The sequence below is a fragment of the Salvelinus sp. IW2-2015 genome, linkage group LG4q.1:29, assembly GCF_002910315.2.
Source record: "Salvelinus sp. IW2-2015 linkage group LG4q.1:29, ASM291031v2, whole genome shotgun sequence".
Taxonomy (NCBI): domain Eukaryota; kingdom Metazoa; phylum Chordata; class Actinopteri; order Salmoniformes; family Salmonidae; genus Salvelinus; species Salvelinus sp. IW2-2015.
The window spans coordinates 82,532,958-82,554,742 of NC_036842.1; the positions used below are offsets into that span (position 1 = coordinate 82,532,958).

At 44.6% G+C, this 21,785-nt stretch overlaps 1 protein-coding gene and 1 non-coding gene across 2 annotated transcripts; one reads left to right on the forward strand and one right to left on the reverse strand.

Moving 5' to 3' along the window:
- Positions 1–47: 47 nt before the first annotated feature.
- Positions 48–3,873, reverse strand: zpd (zona pellucida glycoprotein d). The gene is made up of 9 exons (XM_023985902.2): positions 3,737–3,873; positions 3,582–3,627; positions 3,382–3,489; positions 3,094–3,302; positions 2,722–2,879; positions 1,607–1,849; positions 1,235–1,409; positions 573–678; positions 48–230 (listed from the first exon to the last, which is right to left on the reverse strand). Exons 1-9 carry the CDS (start codon positions 3,758–3,760, stop codon positions 139–141), a joined length of 1,161 nt encoding a protein of 386 aa, XP_023841670.1. The 5' UTR covers positions 3,761–3,873; the 3' UTR covers positions 48–138.
- A 12,006-nt stretch (positions 3,874–15,879) lies between these two features.
- On the forward strand, positions 15,880–15,951 carry trnag-gcc (transfer RNA glycine (anticodon GCC)). Its single transcript has one exon. It is a non-coding gene; the product is annotated as a tRNA-Gly (tRNA).
- Positions 15,952–21,785: the final 5,834 nt, after the last annotated feature.

The following is a 21,785-nucleotide window of genomic DNA, read 5'->3' on the forward strand; positions in this document are numbered from 1 at the left end:
CAGAGCTCTGTGGTAAAGACAAGTTTATAAAATGTCAAAGGCATAACATTTCTGCAGAGTGGGACTCATTTATTTGTCATAGAAATGATTTTTTAAATTTTATGTTGGATTTCAGCAGTTTGCTAGCTGTGACAGTCGTCAGTTTCCTGCCTTGGCGATGGTGATTAGGGCGAGGAGGAAGAGGCCCAGGACCCAGATGCCAGCCATAGGAACCATCAGCAGCAGCAGATCTGGAACAAAGTCAAGACTGTTGAAAACACCACACCTGCCCCTAGCTGCAACATGAGCCCAGAGGGGTATACTACAAAGCAGGGTCGATGATTTAGCCAGCTAACGTGCCTAAGTCTAACAACCATTTATTTTGAAAACTTAAAGAAAATGACTCAACCAAAAACGCATACCCAAGTTGAGCTTTTGTAGTACAGCCCTCTGGTCTATGTCACAATCAATAAAACAAAATTGTATGCAAGTAGAGCGAGCAAAAGCAACATTTGAGCCCGGCAACAAAATACATTTTAATCTTACGTAGATAACGAAATAAAAAAAATGCAAAGATAAACACAAATCCTTACTAGATTGGGGTCGGTCTGGTATGTCAATCCTGATTGGTCCATATGACAGTAGACCTTGAGTTGGGTCTCCACGCACTGCTGCCCTCTTGGTTATAGATTTGCACTCCTGTAGCATTAAAGCAGAGATGTATCATTAATAAATGACAATCTGGTATGCCATCTTCTGAAAATGCATTTTCTTCATGAATATAAATAATATTTGAGCATTTTAACCCCTTTTATCTTCCCAATTTTGTTGTATCCAAGTGGTAGTTACAGTCTTGTCCCATTGCTGCAACTCCCGTACGGACTGGGGAGAGGCGAAGGGCGAAAGCCGTGCGTCCTCCAAAACACAACCGCCGAGCCGCACTGCTTCTTGACAATGCTTACTTAACCCGGAAGCCAGCCGCACCAACGTGTCGGCGGAAACACCGTACACCTGGCGACTGTCAGTGTGCATTGCACCTGGCCTGCCACAGGAGTCGCTAGAGCGCGATGGGACAAGGACAACCCGGCCGGCCAAACCCTCCCCTAACCCGGACGACACTGGGCCAATTGTGTGTCGCCTCATGGGTCTCCCGTTCGCGGTGACAAAGCCTGGAATCGAACCAGGATCTGTAGTGACACAGCTAGCACCGCGATGCAGTGCCTTAGACGGCTGCACCAAAGGCCAGTGAACTTACAGGAATGCAGGGTTCGTCATCGTCCAGGGAGCACAAGCGCACGGTGCAGTGCAGGTACAGGTCATGAGGCTCCACAACAAAGCGGAACATGTCAAAGCTGTACCGGATGGTTGAGGCCTCTCCATTCGCACCCATTGTCGTATTGAGAAAGGTGACAGTTTTGTCATTCACACACCTGTGAGGGTTGAAAAAATCCAAGACCTTCATCATTGAATTTAACACTGATCTGCCACAATTATTAGTCTGACGTGCCAAATTGACCTCAGCCCAGCTGAACTGCTCACAGCTTGCTAAATGAATTGTTCATGTCATGTTTCAAAAGCAAAAGTAGGCATACATGTTGCCAGGGATAAATGTTGATTGTTTACTCACCCATTGCGCAGCAGGGTGTGAACAGAGCCGTCTGTCTGGTTGGGTTTGGGGGACTGTGTGGCCCAGCATTCATTCACCCTCAGGTGGAAAACGTCCTCCAGCTCCATGACCTTGATCTCCACATACACCCTGTCCCGGAGGTGGATCAGCGGTGAGCTTTGGAACGCCTCTGTGTAGGTGTGATCTGTGAAGAGGGCCATCTCCACCTTGGCATCCAACTCACCCATCCGCATCACAGTCTCACTGAACCAAAACAGCACAGGATTACTTTGAGAGAAATGCTTGTCATATCCACATTACCTGAACCAGAAGAAGACCTGCTTATAAAATCAGTGGTTAGTACGACATTACTAGCTGACCCAGCTGGCGGATAGCCGTTGCTACCTAGATAGTGTTGAGGGTAAGCAAAATATTCTACCAACACTCACTAAGTGAATATTCCTCAATGCCCCACTTGAAAGCCACAACTGTCTTCTAAAAGTCCATGGCTAGGTGCAGGTGGTTTGTTGGAATTTAGAAAACACCCAGTTAGTCAATACATTATCCTCAATTAAGTAACGCAACAACGGTGTACGCCGCTATCTTTCCCATTTCAAATCTTCTCCCATTGAGCCAGACAAGCAAGTGTCATTCAACACAAAGCTTGATTTCTGAGACAGTCATGACATGCAGCACTTGGGTGGACACCCACCCGTCTCAGTCAATGACAATTGAAATCAAGATTGCTTCACATGGCAAAAGTGAAATAAACATTTTCTAAATTCCAACCACTTGCAACTAGCCATGGAGGGTTACAAGACAGTGGTGGCTTTCACATTGGGAATTGAGAAAATATAACAAAGATTAGTATAAAATTTTGCTTAACCTTAACCATCTGCCAGCTGGAACATCTAGTAATGTCAGACTAGCAAGAATAACTCCTGGAACTATTGTACAGGCTCAAACTAGAGCACAGAATTGTTCCTGGAGAGGAAACCACTGAGTATCAAATAATAAGGCAATGTGACAAACTGCATCTCAAGTGACTACTTGTTAAGTCATTCCAGTAATAGACCAGGACTACCTTTAAGTACATTAAGTTGTGATCAAGTCAATTTTTAGAGAATGGGCCTTACCTAGAGAAGGGGATGATGGGGTACGGCAAACTGACAGTGCGGATGTATGGGTAGATACACGTGTACTCAATTTTTATCATTGGGTCTCTTATTATATTTCCATAAACTTGAGGGGCCGACATGAGAGTTAGGGCGTATGCAATGTGAGTGATGTTCTTCTGTTGTAAAAAGAGAAAGCACAAAGCCAGTAAAAACAAACTTCCAGCCTCATAAGTCACCACTTGGACTTGCTGCGATAACAAGGGCAAGAACTTCTGCCCTCAAATCAGTGCATGACAGGTGACAACTATAGATCAGTGTGTTGACCCTTGAGATTAGGCCTTGAGACAGGATTATCAAAGGATAATATGAAGTGTGGGATGAATCACTTACCTCAAGTGGTTTACCACCACAGGAAATGTACTGATCCTTTGATATCCGTACTATGTAGTATGGGACATCAGACATAACCTCCTTTTGGGCACGACAAGACTCATTCTTCAAGTGCAGAGACTCCATAGGTACTTTGTAGTACTGGAAAAAGTCCTCATTCACCATGATAGTAATGTAGTCTTTGCCACACATGACATTGATGGTTGCAACTAAAATAAATAAGAGCAGTTTTAGAACAAATTCCAACAGAACTATTCTAGTTATTCTGGTCTACAAAAATGTTTAAACCTTTGTCACACAGGTCTCCATAGTAGCCAACAGCACATTTGCAGCTGCTTTTGTCGAGGGATATCAAACACTTGGTTGTGTCAGTGCAGTGTGTGACAGTGCATATTCCTGAGAGAAAACATGACATCAATGGAGGCCACTCATAAAATTATCAAGTAAATACTGGCAATCTATAGAAATCAGACAAATACGTTTCTCACCAAAGACACAGTCACAGCAGAAAGTGACCACGAGGACCAAAAATACCTGGTAAATTCCACAGCAATTAACCTACATTACATTTAATACATTTTCTACATTGTAGTTTCTTAACATGTCCTTTTGTTTCAATACAAGCATAACAGTATCTACTCACCTTCAAGTTGAATTTGAGCGCCATTGGTTATTTGCAATCTGTTTCCAATATATATATATATACTTATTTTTGTACTGACTCAAATTACTGGAAGGTCAAAGTAACATGTCCTGTCTGAAGAATAGACAAAAGAAACGTAGCCTTATATACTCAACAGATCGAAATGCCTGGATCTGTAATTACCATAGACCTAGGTGATTACCTGAATGTAAAACACCTGTTTAATTTGTATCTGAGTGAATAAGCCTACCCCCAGTCACACACCTTAATTTCCCTCGGAGCACCCCAACTTCCATCGATTAACCTCATTGGCCAAGCACAGAAATGAAGTCACCCTATCTTTCTCAGCCTATCAGTAACCTAATTGCTCCAGTCAATTGCAGAACCCCCGAATCAGAAGACCGAACATTGCAGGGAGAGACATGGCTTAATAGAGAGGTTGATCATTTAGGGATTTTTTTTTCTCACAATGTTTGTCTCAATTTTTTATGGTCTTCCAATGGAGATGGCCTAGGCCAACTAGTCTAAATAGGCATAGGCTATAGCTCTGCTAGGCTACTACCCCCCCACAAAAAATATTGATAAAGTAGTTAACTTAGCCCTTGTCCCTTGGACTTGTTTAAATAAACTTTCTTCAGATAAAATGGAGCAATCTTGCCTTTCCTGAATTTATACAGGGCAGGCTGTAGGCCTAGTCATCACCAGCGGATAGCATAGGCCACACTCCTGTAGATGGCCTATGCATTTTTGCAACACTAACCAAGTTTCCATCCAACCATTTCATGTGGCTGAATAACCTGACACATTTTTTTTTAAAGTAATGCTGGGCTGATGGAAACAGGAAATGCTGGTACAATTTTATAAATACCAACAGATCCACAGATGATGCAATCTCTATTGCACTCCACACTGCCCTTTCCCACCTGGACAAAAGGAACACTTATGTAAGAATGCTATTCATTGACTACAGCTTAGCGTTCAACACCATAGTACCCTCAAAGCTCATCACTAAGCTAAGGATCCTGGGACTAAACACCTCCCTCTGCAACTGGATCCTGGACTTCCTGATGGGCCGCCCCCAGGTGGTGAGGGTAGGTAGCAACACATCTGCCACGCTGATCCTCAACACTGGAGCTCCACAGGGGTGTGTGCTCAGTCCCCTCCTGTACTCCCTGTTCACCCATGACTGCATGGCCAGGCACGACTCCAATACCATCATTAAGTTTGCAGATGACACAACAGTGGTAGGCCTGATCACCGACAACGACGAGACAGCCTATAGGGAGGAGGTTAGAGACCTGGCCGGGTGGTGCCGGAATAACAACCTATCCCTCAATGTAACCAATACTAAGGAGATGATTGTGGACTACAGGAAAAGGAGGCCCGAGCACGCCCCCATTCTCATCGACGGGGCTGTAGTGGAGCAGGTTGAGAGCTTCAAATTCCTTGGTGTCCACATCAACAACAAACTAGAATGGTCCAAACACACCAAGACAGTCGTGAAGAGGGCATGACAAAGCCTATTCCCCCTCAGGAAACAAAAAATATTTGGCATGGGTCCAGAGATCCTCAAAAGGTTCTACAGCTGCAMCATCGAGAGCATCCTGACTGGTTGCATCACTGCCTGGTAYGGCAAYTGCTCKGTCTCTGGCCTTAAGGCACTACAGAGGGTAGTACGGCCCAGTACATCACTGGGGCTAAGCTSCCTGCCATCCAGGACCTCTACACAAGGCGGTGTCAGAGGAAGGCCCTAAAAATTGTCAAAGACCCYAGCCATACAAGTCATAGACAGTTCTCCCTACTAAAGCATGGCAAGCGGTACCGGAGTGCCAAGTCTAGGACAAAAAGTCATTTTAACTATACATTCATGTACTACCTCAATTGGGCCGACCAACCAGTGCTCCCGCACATTGGCTAACCGGGCTATCTGCATTGTGTCATGGATATTGCTCTTATATGTAATTTCATAATGTAGTTAGCCTGCCCGAACTGTATTTGCGAGCTGTTGTCTGGAGCGCATGTGCCAAGACCTCATTTGCTATATAACAGTTTTTGTGACAAAACCATAGATGGAAACCCATTTAACTTGTATTTTTCAAACGGAAAATGGGAATTTAACCACAAAAGTAATTGTTATGTGCACTACACCATCGCTCACAAACGTTTATCCGCAATAAATCCGATTGATAGAAATGCAGTTCTGGTGGGAAATGTATGTGTTACTCGCAATCTATTGTAATACACTGGTCATGTTTAGGAAGTTCAATTAGCTAAATAATTAATACACTTTGAGCTCACAATATTGCTTGCCTTTGGACATAGAATGTGCTCAGAGAATAATTTTATTTAGGCTACCTCTGATATTGTGTGCTCTCTCCAGCTTGCAGCAGATCCTGACCCCAATGTGAAGAATGGCTCTGAACTCCTTGACAGACTGTTGAAGGTGAGATTATAGTACAAATCATGTCAATACATTTCCTGGAAGTTTAATGTCAGTTTAGATTGGACGTTTGGCTAGGTGAGGTGGTTAACGGTTGAGTGCTTTCAGTATAGCTAAAGCGTCAAACAGAACAAACAGTTATACACGAATGACAGCTAAGGTAAGAGATTAGTAACAAAAATGGACTTCACAGGACATTGTGACTGAGAGTAACAAGTTTGACCTGGTGGTGTTTGTCCCCCTGCTACTCCAATAACCAGTATGCCTGTCAGTTCATTATATTCTGGGTGAGTATGGCTTACCTAGATAGCCATATCAACAGACCTGCCAACCTGCATAGATTTTGTGTATCATGCACGCTTGTATGAAAACAAACTAAAATAGGCTTCTAGCTGGCACATTGTGGTTTTTGACTCAACCGTCTGAAGTTGGAGCTGAGCCAATCAGAGCACTTAGGTGAGAAGGAAGAATCTTTATCTTTCTGCTCTGGCCCGCACCCCTATTTTCCTCCCTCTAGCGGGAAAGCAGCTTTCCACTTTGACCATTGATACCACTGATGTGAGAAAATGGGTAAGAAAAAATGGAGAACAAACTATTTGCCAAATACATTTTCCAAAATTGTATGTGTTAGACAAGCACATAACCACTTATTTCGTAGTTAGCTCCTTAGCTAAGGTGTCGTTACAAGTTTGGTAATTAGCTACAGCGTTTAGTCAGCTAAGCGAGAACACTTTCTTGCCTGCACATGCAATGATCTCAATAGTAAGAGGCGCAAGTGCATTGATGAGCAAGGAAATGGGGGATGTTGCGGTAGTTCATTGCGAGACCGCACTTAGCTTAACTGGCGGCTCCAGAGATGCAACCTCTCATCGTCACTCAATGCCTAGGATTACCCCCACTGTATTCGCACCCTACCATACCCTTGTCTGTACACTATGCCCTGATTCTATCCTACCACGCCCAGAAATCTGCTCCTTTTATTCTCTGTTCCCAAAGCACTAGACGACCAGTTCTCGTAGCCTTTAGCCGTACCCTCATCCTACTCCTTCTCTGTTCCTCTGGTGATGTAGAGGTTAACCCAGGCTCCGTGTGTCCCCAGGCGCTCTCATTTGTTGACTTACGCAACTGTAAAAGCCTTGGGTTCATGCATGTTAACATCAGAAGCCTCCTCCCTAAGTTTGCTTTATTCTCTGCGTTTGCACACTCCGCCAACCCTGATGTCCGAGCTGTGTCTGAATCCTGGCCTAGGAAGGCCACCAAAAATACTGACATTTCCATCCCCAATTACAACATTTTCCGTTTAGACAGAACTGCTGAAGGGGGCGGAATTGCAATCTACTGCAGAGATAGCCTGCAGAGTTCTGTCAAACTATCCAGGTCTATGCCCAAACAGTTCGAGGTTCTACTTTTAAACATCCATCTCTCCAGAAACAAGTCCCTCACTGTTGCCGCTTGTTAGACACCCCCCTCAGCTCCCAGCTGTGCCCTGGACAGCATATGTGAATTGATTGCSCCCCATCTATCATCAGAGTTTGTACTGCTAGGTGACGTAAACTGGGATATGCTTAACACCCCGACCGTCCTACAATCTAAGCTTGATGCCCTCAATCTCACACAAATTATCAAGGAACCTACCAGGTACAACCCCAAATCCGTGAACATGGGCACCCTCATAGATATCATTCTGACCAACTTGCCCTCTAAATACACATCTGCTGTTTCAACCAGGATCTCAGCAATCACTGCCTCATTGCCTGCGTCCATTATGGGTCCGCGGTCAAACGACCACCCCTCATCACTGTCAAACGCTCCCTAAAACACTTCTGTGAGCAGGCCTTTCTAATTGACCTGGCCCGGGTATCCTGGAAGGATATTGAGCTCATCCTGTCAGTAGAGGATGCCTGGTTGTTCTTTAAAAGTGCTTTCCTCACCATCTTAAATAAGCATGCCCCTTTCAAAAAATGTAGAACTAAGAACAGATACAGCCCTTGGTTCACTCCAGACTTCACTGCCCTTGACCAGCACAAAAACACCCTGTGGCGTACTAGCTTCGAATAGTCCCCACGATATGCAACTTTTCAGGGAAGTCATGAACCAATACTCACAGTCAGTTAGGAAAGCAAAGGCTAGCTTTTTCAAACAGAAATTTGCATCTAGCAAATTCTAAAATCTTCGAAAGCCAAGTGAACAATCAGATAACCGACCATTTCAAATCCCACAGTACCTTCTCCGCTATGCAGTCTGGTTTCCGAGCTGGTCACGGGTGCACCTCAGCCACGCTGAAAGACTACATGATATCGTTTAGTACCATCACAGTGCCATCCGTTTTGTCACCAAAGCCCCATATACTGTACTACCCACCATGGCGACCTGTATGCTCTCGTTGGCTGGTCCTCACTACATATTCGTCGCCAAACCCACTGGCTCCAGGTCATCTAAAAGTCCTTGCTGGGTAAAGCTCCGCCTTATCTCAGCTCACTGGTCACCATAGCAACATCCACCTGTAGCACGCGCTCCAGCAGGTATATTTCACTGGTCATCCCCAAAGCCAACACCTGCTTTGGCCGCCTTTCATTCCAGTTCTCTGCTGACAATGACTAGAACGAGTTGCAAATATCACTGAAGCTGGAGACTTATATCTCCCTCACTAAGCGTCAGCTGTCAGAGCAGCTTACCGATCGCTGCAGTTGTACACAGGCCATCTGTAAATGGCCCATCCAACCAACTACCTACCTCATCCCCGTTTTTGTTTTTCTGCTCTTTTGCACACCAGTATTTCTACCTGCACATCCTCATCTGCACATATCTCTCCAGTGTAAATTGCTAAATTGTAATTATTTCTCCACTATGGCCTATTTATTGCCTAACCTCCCTAATCTTACTACATTTGTACATACTGTATATAGATTTTCCTATTGTGTTATTGACTTTACATTTGTTTATCCCATGTGTAACTGTGTTTGTGTCGCACTGCTTTTGCTTTATCTTGGCCAGGTCGCAGATGTAAATGAGAACTTGTTCTCAACTGGCCTACCTGGTTAAATAAAAGTGAAATAAAAAAATAAAAAACATCCACTAATTGAATTATTCAGAATTTTCTCCCCAAACAAAATTAAGAAGCCAGTATTACATTTTCATTATCCACATAGACACTTATTAATTATAATAATATTTTAAACTAGAAAAATGTGAGTGTCATTGAGACCACCTCAATTTCATTTAGGATCAAAGACTTCTTTGTTAGCTGCATTGTTTGATATAACATAAGGCTTAAGTTTCAGGAAATGGCATTTACAGGTTAAAATGCCTGAGGGGGATGACCCCCTCTGGACCTCCTCCTACCCAGCCTTAGGCCCACATCAGCACCAATTTGTAAGAAAATCCAAGGGAGAGCCCTGATTGTACATTTAAATGGATTTCCAGTTAGATAAGGAAGAGCAGCAAATTACCAAGTACCCATGACACTGTTAGCTGCCTATCAAGTTAGCATGGTTTCCTTGAGGGTTTCTGTGACATGGTTAGCCCTTGTGGCTGGGACCGCAGATTGTCCCAGTCTTGTGGATGTTTAGATCCCTTCTGTTTGTTTCTGTTCCTATCTTTTCTGAGGCAACCTGCCTTGTCTGGAATTCCGGGGACTAGCAGTGTAGCCTACGTTGCTACCATCACAAAGACCAAAGCCCGGAGGGAGTACCGTTGAGGACAGTGGTGTCTCTATCACAGGTGAAGGATCTTTTAACTTCTTATGGCTGCAGGGGCAGTATTGAGTAGCTTGGATGAAAGGTGCACAGAGGTGCCCAGAGTAAACGGCCTGCTCCTCAATCATAGTTGCTAATATATGCATATTATTATTAGTATTGGATTGAAAACCAATTCTGATGTTCTAAAACTGTTGAATTTCTGTCTGTGAGTATAACAGAACTCATATGGCAGGCAAAACCTGAGAGTTCCACTTCCTCTGTTTGGATTTTTTCTGAGTAGATTTTCAACCAAGCTCCATTGAAATTACAGTGAGATATGGATGAGTTTTCACTTCCTACGGCTTCCACTAGATGTCGTGTGGTCAGGTGCCACAAAAAATGACTTAGGAAAATTGCAATTGGCTCAGAACAGGGCAGCACGGCTGGCCTTGGATGTACACGAGGCTAATGTAATAATATGCATGTCAATCTCTCCTGGCTGAAAGTGGAGGAGAGATTGACTTCGTCACTAGTTTTATTTATGAGAGGTATTGACATGTCGAACGCACCGAGCTGTCTGTCTAAACTACTAGCACCAGCTCGGACACGCATACATACCCACAAGACAAGCCACAAGAGGTCCTTCACAGTCCTGCAAACAGTCACAGCAACTGCGCACACAGGCAGAGAAGCACAAGGGGAGGGGGTAAGATGGAATCTAGCAACATTTTTCAACACTAAATTCTGGCAAACGAGAGTGGGAGAAGCTACGTAACGGCGCACAGAGGCAGAGAAGCACAAGGGGAGGGGTAAGATGGAATCTAGCAACTTTAGTGACAGATCGCTGAAACATAGTTGGCAACATAGGCTGGAATGAGGAGGAAGAAGTTTGAAGGGTAAAACGCCCAACGAGTTTGAGAAATTCCTTGTTCCCTGATAGTGGTATTCTTCTCTTGTTTAGTCACTCCATCGACTCGTATTGTTTGAGAGCGGGACCCCCCTCTAAATCTCTGTCAAAGCATTGGTGGTTCAGTGGTAGAATTCTCGCCTGCCACGCGGGAGGCCGGGTTCGATTCCGGCCAATGCTGTTCCATTTTAGGGCGGCAGGTAGTGTTTTTCAGACCTCGCCAGTGACTGTTACTTGTAAAAGAGTCTTCGGGCTAGAGCGGAAGCCAAATTCCTTTTGGACTTGAGTATTTTTACTAACGACATGCCACTGACTTTGAGTAAAGCCATGTGTATGCGGATAGACTCTACACTATACACGTCAGCTACTGCAGCGACTGAAATGACTGCAACACTCAACAAAGAGCTGCAGTTCGTTTCAGAGTGGGTGGCAAGGAGTAAGTTAGCCCTAAATATTTATAAAACTAAAAGCATTGTATTTGGAGCAAAACACTCACTAAACCCAAACCTCAACTAAATCTTGTAATAAGTCATGTTGGAAATTGAGCAAGTTGAGATGACTAAACTGCTTGGAGTAACCTAGATTGTAAACTGTCTAGTCAAAACATATTGACGCAGTAGTAGCTAAGATGGGGAGAAGTCTGTCTATAATAAAGCGATGCTCTGCTTCTTAAACAACACTATCAACAAGGCAGGTCTACAGGTCCCTATTTTTGTCGCACACTTACTACTGTTCATAGTCGTGTGGTCAGGTGCCACAAAATGACTTAGAAATTGCAATTGGCTCAGAACAGGCAGCACAGGCTGGCCTTGGATGTACACAGAGAGCTAATGTTAATAATATGCATGTCAATCTCTCCTGGCTGAAAGTGAGGAGAGATTGACTTCGTCACTATTTTATTTGAGAGGTATTGACTGTCGAACGCACCGAGCTGTTGTCTAAACTACTAGCACACAGCTCGGACACGCATACATACCCACAAACAAGCCACAAGAGGGTTCTTCACAGTCCTGCAACAGTCACAGCAACTGGCGCACAGGCAGAGAAGCACAGGGAGGGGGTAAATGGAATCTAGCAACATTTTTCAACAAATTCTGCAAACGAGAGTGGGAGAAGCTACAGTAAACGGCGCACAGAGCAGAGAACACAAGGGAGGGGGTAAGATGGAATCTGCAACTTAGTGACAGATCGCTGAAACATGCGTTGGCAACATAGGCTGGAATGAGGAAGGAAGAAGTTGAAGGGTAAAAGGCCAAGGAGTTTTGAGAAATTCCTTGTTCCCTGATAGTGGTATTCTTCTCTTTCGTAGTCACTCCATCGACTCGTATTGTTGCGAGCGGGAACCCCTCTAAATCTCTGTCAAAGCATTGGTGGTTGAGTGGTAGAATTCTCGCCTCCACGCGGGAGCCGCGGTTCGATTCCCGCCAATGCATGTTCATTTTAGGCGGCAGGGTAGTGTTTTCAGACCTCGCAGTGACTGTCTTGTAAAGAGTCTTCGGCGCTAGAAGTGGAAGCCAATTCCTTTGGACTGAGTACTATTTTACTAACGACATGCACTGACTTTGAGTAAAGCCATGATGTATGCGGATGATCTACACTATACACGTCAGCTACTGCAGCGCTGAAATGACTGCAACACTAACAAAGAGTGCAGTTCGATTTCAGAGTGGGTGGCAAGGAATAAGTTAGCTAAATATTTATAAAACTAAAAGCATTGTATTTTGGAGCAAAACACTCACTAACCCTAAACTCAACTAAATCTTGTAATAAGTCATGTGGAAATTGAGCGAAGTTGAGATGACTAAACGCTTGGAGTACCTAGAAATAGAACTGTCATGTCAAAACATATTGACGAGATAGTAGCTAAGATGGGAGAAGTTCTGTCTATAATAAGCGATGCTTGGCTGCTAAACAACTATCAAAACAGTAGACTAAGTATATTTTGTCGCCACAACTATACTAGCAGATGCGTGTGGTCAGGTCCCAGAAAAGAACTTAGGAAAATTGAATAGAGATCAGAGAGCGAGCACAGCTGGCCTTGTGACACAAGAGAAATGTATAACTATGCATGCATATCCTACGGCTGAAAGTGAGGAGAGAATTGACTTCGTCAACTCATAGTTTTATTTATGAGAGGATATTGACATGTCGAAGCCACCGAGCTGTCTGTCTAAATCTACTAGCACACGCTCGACACAGCATCACATAACCCACACACAAGCCACCAGAGGTCTCTTCAAGTCCTGAACAGTCACAGCAACTGCGCAACACAGCAGGAGAAGCACAAGGGAGGGGGTTAAGATAATCTACAACATTTTTTCAACTAAATTCGCAAACGAGAGTGGGAGAAGCTACCCGAACGGCGCACAGAAGCAGAGAACACAAGGGGGAGGGTGTAAGATGGAATCGAGCAACTTTAGTGACAGATCAGCTTGAAACATGTTGGCAACATAGGTGGAATGAGGAGAAGAAGTTTGGAAGGGTCAAGCCGGCAACGGAGTTTGAAGATATCCTTGTCCCTATAGTGGTATTCTTTCTTTCAGTTTGTCACTCCATCGACTCGTATGTTTGAGAAGCGGGAACCTCTAAATCTCTGTCAAAGCATTGGTGGTTGTGGTAGATATTTGCGCTGAACAGCGGTGAGGCCGGTTCTGATTCCCGGCCAATGCATGTTCCTATTAGGGCGGAAGGTAGTGTTTTGCAGACACTCGCCAGTGACTGTTATTGTAAAGAGATCTTCGGTAAGCGGAAAGCCAATTCCTTTTGACTTGAGTACTTTTTACTAACGACATGCACTGATTTGAGTAAAGCATGTGTAACTGCGGATACGATCTAACTTACAGTCAGCTTACTGCACGACTGAAATGGAACTGCAACTACTCAAAAAGACTGCAGATTCGTTAATGGGTGCAAGGAGTAGTTAGCGCTAAATATTTATAAAACTACAAGCATTGTATTTGTGAGCAAAACACTCACTAACCCTAACACCTCAACTAAATCTTGTAATAAGTCATGTGGAAATTGAGCAAGTTGAGATGACTAAACTGCATTGGGAGTAACCTAGATTGTAAACTGGTCATAGTCCAAAACATATTTGACGCGTAGTAGCTAAGCTGGGGAGAGTCGTCTAAATAAAGCGATGCTTCTGCTTCTTAACACACATCAACAAGAGCAGGTCCTACGGTGCCTATTTATGTGGGCCGACACCTATAACATGTTATCGTGTGGTCGGTGGCCACAAAAATGACTTAGGAAAATTGCAATTGGCTCAGACAGGCAAGCACGGCTGGCCCTTGATGTACACAAGAGAGCTAATGTTAATAATATGCATGTCAATCTCTCCTGGCTGAAAGTGGAGGAGAGTTGACTTCGTCCATAGTTTTATTTATGAGAGGTATTGACATGTCGACGCACCGAGCTGTCTGCTAAACTACAGCACACAGCTCGGACACGCATACATACCCACAAGACAAGGCCAAAGAGGTCTTTCAAGTCCCCTGCAACAGTCACAGCAACTGCGCACACAGGCAGAGAAGCACAAGGGGAGGGGGTAAGATGGAATCTAGCAACATTTTTCACACTAAATTCTGCAAACGAGAGTGGGAGAAGCTACGTAACGGCGCACAGAGGCAGAGAAGCACAAGGGGAGGGGGTAAGATGGATCTAGCATTTAGTGGACAGATCGCTGAAACATAGTTGGCAACATAGGCCTGGAATGAGGAGAAGAAGTTTGAAGGGTAACGGCCCAACGGAGTTATTGAGAATATTACTTGTTCCCTGATAGTGGTAATTCTTCTCTTTCGTTAGTCACTCCATCGACTCGTTTGTGTTGAGAGCGGGAACCCCTCTAAATCTTGTCAAAGCATTGGTGGTTCAGTGGTAGAATTCCGCCTGCCACGGGGAGGCCGGTTCGATTCCGCCATGCCATGTTCATTTTAGGGCGGCAGGTAGTGTTTTCAGACCTCGCAGTGACTGTTACTTGTAAAAGAGTCTTCGGGCTAGAAGCGGAAGCCAAATTTCCTTTTGGACCTTGAGTAATTTTACTACGACATGCCACTGACTATTGAGTAAAGCCATGTGTATGCGATGATCTACACTATACACGTCAGCTACTGCAGCGACTGAAATGACTGCAACTCAACAAAGAGATGCAGTTGTTTCAGAGTGGGTGGCAAGAGTAAGTTAGCCCTAAATATTTATAAAACTAAAAGCATTGTATTTGGGAGCAAAACACTCACTAAACCCTAAACTCAACTAAATCTTGTAATAAGTCATGTGGAAATTGAGCAAGTTGAGATGACTAAACTGCTTGGAGTAACCCTAGATTGTAAACTGTCATAGTCAAAACTATTGACGCAGTAGTAGCTAAGATGGGGAGAAAGTTGTCTATAAAAGCGATGCTCTGCTTCTAACAAACTATCAACAAGGCAGGTCCTACAGGTCCTATTTTTGTCGCAGACCTTAACTACTGTTCAGTCGTGTGTCAGGTGCCACAAAATGACTTAGGAAAATTGCAATTGGCTCAGAACAGGCAGCACGGCTGGCCCTTGGATGTACACAGAGAGCTAATGTTAATAATATGCATGTCAATCTCTCCTGGCTGAAAGTGGAGGAGAGATTGACTTCGTCACTAGTTTTATTTATGAGAGGTATTGACATGTCGAACGCACCGAGGCTGTCTGTCTAAACTACTAGCACACAGCTCGGACACGCATACATACCCCACAAGACAAGCCACAAGAGGTCTCTTCACAGTCCCTGCAACAGTCACAGCAACTGCGCACACAGGCAAGAAGCACAAGGGAGGGGGTAGATGGAACTTAGCAACATTTTTCACACTAAATTCTGCAAACGAGAGTGGGAGAAGCTACAGTAACGGCGCACAGAGGCAGAGAAGCACAAGGGGAGGGGGTAAGATGGATCTAGCACTTTAGTGACAGATCGCTGAAAATAGTTGGCAACATAGGCTGGAATGAGGAGGAAGAAGTTTGAAGGGTAAAACGGCCCAACGGAGTTTGAGATTCCTTGTTCCCTGATAGTGGTATTCTTCTCTTTCGTTTAGTCACTCCATCGACTCGTATTGTTTGAGAGCGGGAACCCCCTCTAAATCTCTGTCAAAGCATTGGTGGTTCAGTGGATAGAATTCTCGCCTGCCACGAGGGAGGCCCGGGTTCGATTCCCGGCCAATGCATGTTCCATTTTAGGGCGGCAGGTGTGTTTTTTCAGACCTCGCCAGTGACTGTTACTTGTAAAGAGTTTCGGGCTAGAGCGGAAGCCAATCCTTTTGGACCTTGAGTACATTTTTCTAACGACATGCCACTGATTTGAGTAAAGCCATGTGTATGCGGATGACTCTACACTATACACGTCAGCTACTGCAGCGACTGAAATGACTGCAACACTCAACAAAGAGCTGCAGTTCGTTTCAGAGTGGGTGGCAAGGAGTAAGTTAGCCCTAAATTTTTATAAAACTAAAAGCATTGTATTTGGAGCAAAACACTCACTAACCTAACCTCAACTAAATCTTGTAATAGTCATGTGGAAATTGAGCAAGTTGAGATGAATCTAAAACTGCTTGGAGTAACCCTAGATTGTAAACTGTCATAGTCAAACATATTGAACGTAGTAGCTAAGATGGGGAGAAGTCTGTCTATAATAAAGCGATGCTCTGCCTTTTAACAACACTATCAACAAGGAGGTCCTACAGGTCCTATTTTTGTCGCACACCTTAACTACTGTTCAGTCGTGTGGTCAGGTGCCACAAAAATGACTTAGGAAAATTGCAATTGGCTCAGAACAGGGCAGCACGGCTGGCCCTGATGTACACAGAGAGCTAATGTTAATAATATGCATGTCAATCTCTCCTGGCTGAAGTGGAGGAGAGATTGACTTCGTCACTAGTTTATTTATGAGAGGTATTGACAGTCGAACGCCCGAGCTGTCTGTCTAAACTACTAGCACACAGCTCGACACGCATACATACCCACAGAAGCCACAAGGGTCTCTTCACAGTCCCTGCAACAGTCACAGCAACTGCGCACACAGGCAGAGAAGCACAAGGGGAGGGGTAAGATGGAATCTAGCAACATTTTCACACTAAATTCTGCAAACGAGAGTGGGAGAAGCTACGTAACGGCGCACAGAGGCAGAGAAGCACAAGGGGAGGGGTAAGATGGAACTAGCAACTTTAGTGACAGGATCGCTGAAACATAGTTGGCACATAGGCTGGAATGAGGGGAAGAAGTTTGAAGGGTAAACGGCCCAACGGAGTTTGAGAAATTCCTTGTTCCCTGATAGTGGTATTCTTCTCTTTCGTTTAGTCACTCCATCGACTCGTATTGTTTTGAGAGCGGGACACCCCTCTAAATCTCTGTCAAAGCATTGGTGGTTCAGTGGTAGAATTCTCGCCTGCACGCGGGAGGCCCGGGTTCGATTCCGCCAATGCATGTTCCATTTTAGGGCGGCAGGTAGTGTTTCAGACCTCGCCAGTGACTGTTACTTGTAAAAGAGTCTTCGGCTAGAGCGGAAGCCAAATTCCTTTTGGACCTTGAGTACATTTTTACTAACGACATGCCATGACTTTGAGGTAAGCCATGTGTATGCGGATGACTCTACACTATACACGTCAGCTACTGCAGCGACTGAAATGACTGCAACACTCAACAAAGAGCTGCAGTTCGTTTCAGAGTGGGTGGCAAGGAGTAAGTTAGCCCTAAATATTTATAAACTAAAGCATTGTATTTGGAGCAAAACTCACTAAACCCTAAACCTCAACTAAATCTTGTAATAAGTCATGTGGAAATTGAGCAAGTTGAGATGACTAACTGCTTGGAGTAACCTAGATTGTAAACTGTCATAGTCAAAACATATTGACGCAGTAGTAGCTAAGATGGGAGAAGTCTGTCTATAATAAAGCGATGCTCTGCATTCTTAACAACACTATCAACAAGCAGGTCCTACAGGTCTATTTTTGTCGCACACCTTAACTCTGTTCAGTCGTGTGGTCAGGTGCCACAAAAATGACTTAGGAAATTGCAATTGGCTCAGAACAGGGCAGCACGGCTGGCCCTTGGATGTACACAGAGAGCTAATGTTAATAATGCATGTCATCTCTCTGCTGAAAGTGGAGGAGAGATTGACTTCGTCACTAGTTTTATTTATGAGAGGTATTGACATGTCGAACGCACCGAGCTGTCTGTCTAAACTACTAGCACACAGTCGGACCGCATACATACCCCACAAGACAAGCCACAGAGGTCTCTTCAAAGTCCCTGCAACAGTCACAGCAACTGCGCACACAGGCAGAGACAGCCAGGGGAGGGGGTAAGATGGAATCTAGCAACATTTTTCACACTAAATTCTGCAAACGGAGTGGGAGAAGCTACAGTAACGGCGCACAGAGGCAGAGAAGCAAAGGGGAGGGGGTAATAGATGGAATCTAGCAACTTTAGTGACAGATCGCTGAAACATAGTTTGGAACATAGGCTGGAGATGAGGAGAAGAAGTTTGAACGGTAAACGGCCCAACGGAGTTTGAGAAATTCCTTGTCCCTGATAGTGGTATTCTTCTCTTTCGTTTAGTCACTCATCACTCGTATTTGTTTGAGAGCGGGAACCCCTCTAATCTCTGTCAAAGCATTGGTGTTCAGTGTAGAATTCTCGCCTGCCACGCGGGAGGCCCGGGTTCGATTCCCGGCAATGCATGTTCCATTTTAGGGCGCAGTAGTGTTTTCAGACCTCGCAGTGACTGTTACTTGTAAAGACGTCTTCGGGCTAGAGCGAAGCCAAATTCCTTTTGGACCTTGAGTACATTTTTACTAACGACATGCCACTGACTTTGAGTAAAGCCATGTGTATGCGGATGACTCTACACTATACACGTCAGCTACTGCACGACTGAAATGACTGCAACACTCACAAAGAGCTGCAGTTCGTTTCAGAGTGGGTGCAAGGAGTAAGTTAGCCTAAATATTTATAAAACTAAAAGCATTGTAATTTGGAGCAAACACTCAACTAAACCCTAAACCTCAACTAAATCTTGTAATAAGTCATGTGGAAATTGAGCACGTTGAGATGACTAAACTGCTTGGAGTAACCTAGATTGTAAACTGTCATAGTCAAACATATTGAGCAGTAGTAGCTAAGATGGGAGAAGTCGTCTATAAATAAGCGATGCTCTGCTTCTTAACAACACTATCAACAGCAGGTCTACAGGTCCTATTTTTGTCGCACACCTAACTTAACTGTTCAGTCGTGGGTCAGGTGCCACAAAATATGACTTAGGAAAATTGCAATTGGCTCAGAACAGGGCAGCACGGCTGGCCCTTGGATGTACACAGAGAGCTATTGTTAATAATATGATTCAATCTCTCCTGGCTGAAAGTGGAGGAGAGATTGACTTCGTCATAGTTTTATTTATGAGAGGTATTGACATGTCGAACGCACGAGCTGTCTGTCATAAACTACTAGCCGACAGCTCGGACACGCATACATACCGCCACCAAGACAAGCCACAGAGGTCTCTTCACCAGTCCCTGCAACAGTCACAGCATCTGCGCACACAGGCAGAGAAGCACAAGGGGAGGGGTAAGATGGAATCTAGCAATAAATTTTTTCACGACTAAATTCTGCAAGACGAGCAGTGGGAGAAGCTTACGTAACGGCGACACAGAGCAAGAGAGCACAAAGGGACGAGGGGGAAGATTGAATCTAGCAACCTTATAGTGACAGATCAGCATGAAACATAGTTGGGCAAACATACGGCTGGAATGAGAGAGTTGAGAAGGTTTGAAGGGTAAAACGGCCCACGGAGTTTGGAGAAATTCCTTGTCTCCTGTAGTGCGTATTCTTCATCTTTCGTTTAGTCCTCCACTTCGACTCGTAGTTGTTTGAAGACGGGAACGCCATCTAAATCTCGTGCTAAGCTTGGTGGTTCAGTGGGTAGAATTCATCGCTGCACGGAGGGGGGCCCCGGGTTCGATTCCGGCCATGCATTTTCCATTGTAGGGCGGCAGGTAGTGTGTTTCACCTCGCAGTTGACTGTTATTGTAAAAGATGTCTTCGGGCTTAGGCGGAAGCCAAATCCCTTTTACCTTGAGGTACCATTTTTCCTAACGACATGCACTGCTTTGAGTAAACGCCAATGTGTATGCGGGATGGCTCTAACGTATAACACGTCACTAGCTGCAGCGCCTGAAATGACGTGACACTCAAAGAGCTGCAGTTCGTTTTCAGAGTAGTCGGTGGAAAGGCTTAAGTTTAGCCACCTAAATATTTAATAAAACTAAAGCGCATTCGTTTTGGAGCAAGAACACTCACTAAACCCTAAACGTCAAGCTAAATTTGTAATGAGTCTTGTGGAAATTGAGCAAGTTGAGTGACTAACATGCGTTGGGTTAACCCTAGACTTGTAAACTGGTCATAGTCCCAAGAACATATTGCACGCAGTAGTAGCTAAGATGGGGCAGAATCTGTTCTATAATAAAGCGTGCTCTTGCTTCTTAACAACACTATCCAACAACGCAGGTCCTACAGGTCCGTATCTTTGTCCGCATCACCATAACTATGTTCAGTCGTGTGTCAGGTGCCAAAAAAATGACTTAGGAAAATTGCCAATTGGCTCAGAACAGGGCAGCCGGCTGGCCCTTGGATGTACACAGAGAGCTAATAGTTAATAATATGCTTGTCAATCTCTCCTGGCTGAAAGTGGAGGAGAGAGATTGACTTCGCACTAGTTTTTATTTTGAGAGGTACTGACATGTCGAAACGCACCGACCTGTCTGTCTAACTACTAGCACACAGCTCGGACACGTCATACATACCCACAGACAAAGCCACAAGAGGTCTCTTTCACGAGTCCCTGCAACAGTCACAGCAACGCGCACACAGGAGAGGAAGCACAGAGGGGAGGGACTGGTAAGCATGGAATCTTAGCAACATTTTTTCCACACTACATTTCTGCAAAACGAGAGCATGGGAGAAGCTACCAGTACACGGCGCACAGAGGCAGAGAAGCACAAGGGGAGGGGGTAAGAGGAATCTAAGCCACTTAGTGACAGATCGCGTAAACATAGTTGGCAACATAGGCTGAATGAGGAGGAGAGAGTTTGAAGGGTAAAAACGGCCCAACGAGGTGTTGAGAAATCCTTTTTGTTCCCTGATAGTGTATTCTTTCTCTTCAGTTTAGTCACTCTCATGACTCGTATGGTTTAAGAGCGGGAACCCCTCTAAATTCTGTCAAAGCATTGGGTCAGTGGTAGAAATTCTCGCTGCCACGCGGCGAGGCCGTGGTTCGTTCCCGGCCATATGCTATGTTCCCATTTTAGGGCGGTCAGCGTAGTGTTTTTCAGGTACCTCGCCCAGTGATGTGTTACTTGTAAAAGATTTCGGCTAGATGCGGAAGCCAAATTCTTTTGACCTTGGTAATTTTTACTAACGACATGCCACTGAACTTTGAGGTAAAGCCATGTGTATGCGGATGACTCTACACTATACACGTCAGCTACTGCAGGTCTGCTGAAACTGACTCGCAACACTTCAACAAAGTAGCGGCAGTTCGTTTCAGAGTGGGTGGCAATGGAGTAAGTTAGCCCTAAAATATTTATAAAAACTAAAAGCATTGTATTTGGAGAAAAACACTCAACTAAACCCTAAAACCTCAAACTAAATCTGTTAATAAGTTCATGTTGGAAATTGAGGCAGTTTGAGATGACTAACAATGCTTGGTCAACCTAGATTGTAAACTGTTCATAGTCAGAAACATATTGACGCTTTAGTAGTAGCTAAGATGGGGAGAAGTCCTGTCTATAATAAAGCGATGCTCTGCCTTCTTAACAACCACTATCAACAAGGCAGGTCTAAGGTCTATTTTGTCGCAACCTTAACTACTGTTCAGCTCCGTGTGTTCAGTGCCACAAAATGATTAGGAAAATTGCAATTGGTCAGAACCGGGCAGCACGGCTGGCCCTTGGATGTACACAGAGAAGCTAATGTTTTAATAATATGCATGTCAATCCTCTCTGGCTGA

Excerpts from the sequence above, each read along its gene's own strand:
- zpd (XM_023985902.2), bottom strand. The coding sequence starts at position 3,760 with ATGGCGCTCAAATTCAACTTGAAG. Across the intron at positions 3,628-3,736 it reads CGCTCAAATTCAACTTGAAG|GTATTTTTGGTCCTCGTGGT; the intron begins GTGAGTAGATAC and ends GGAATTTACCAG. Across the intron at positions 3,303-3,381 it reads TGGAGACCTGTGTGACAAAG|TTGCAACCATCAATGTCATG; the intron begins GTTTAAACATTT and ends TATTTATTTTAG.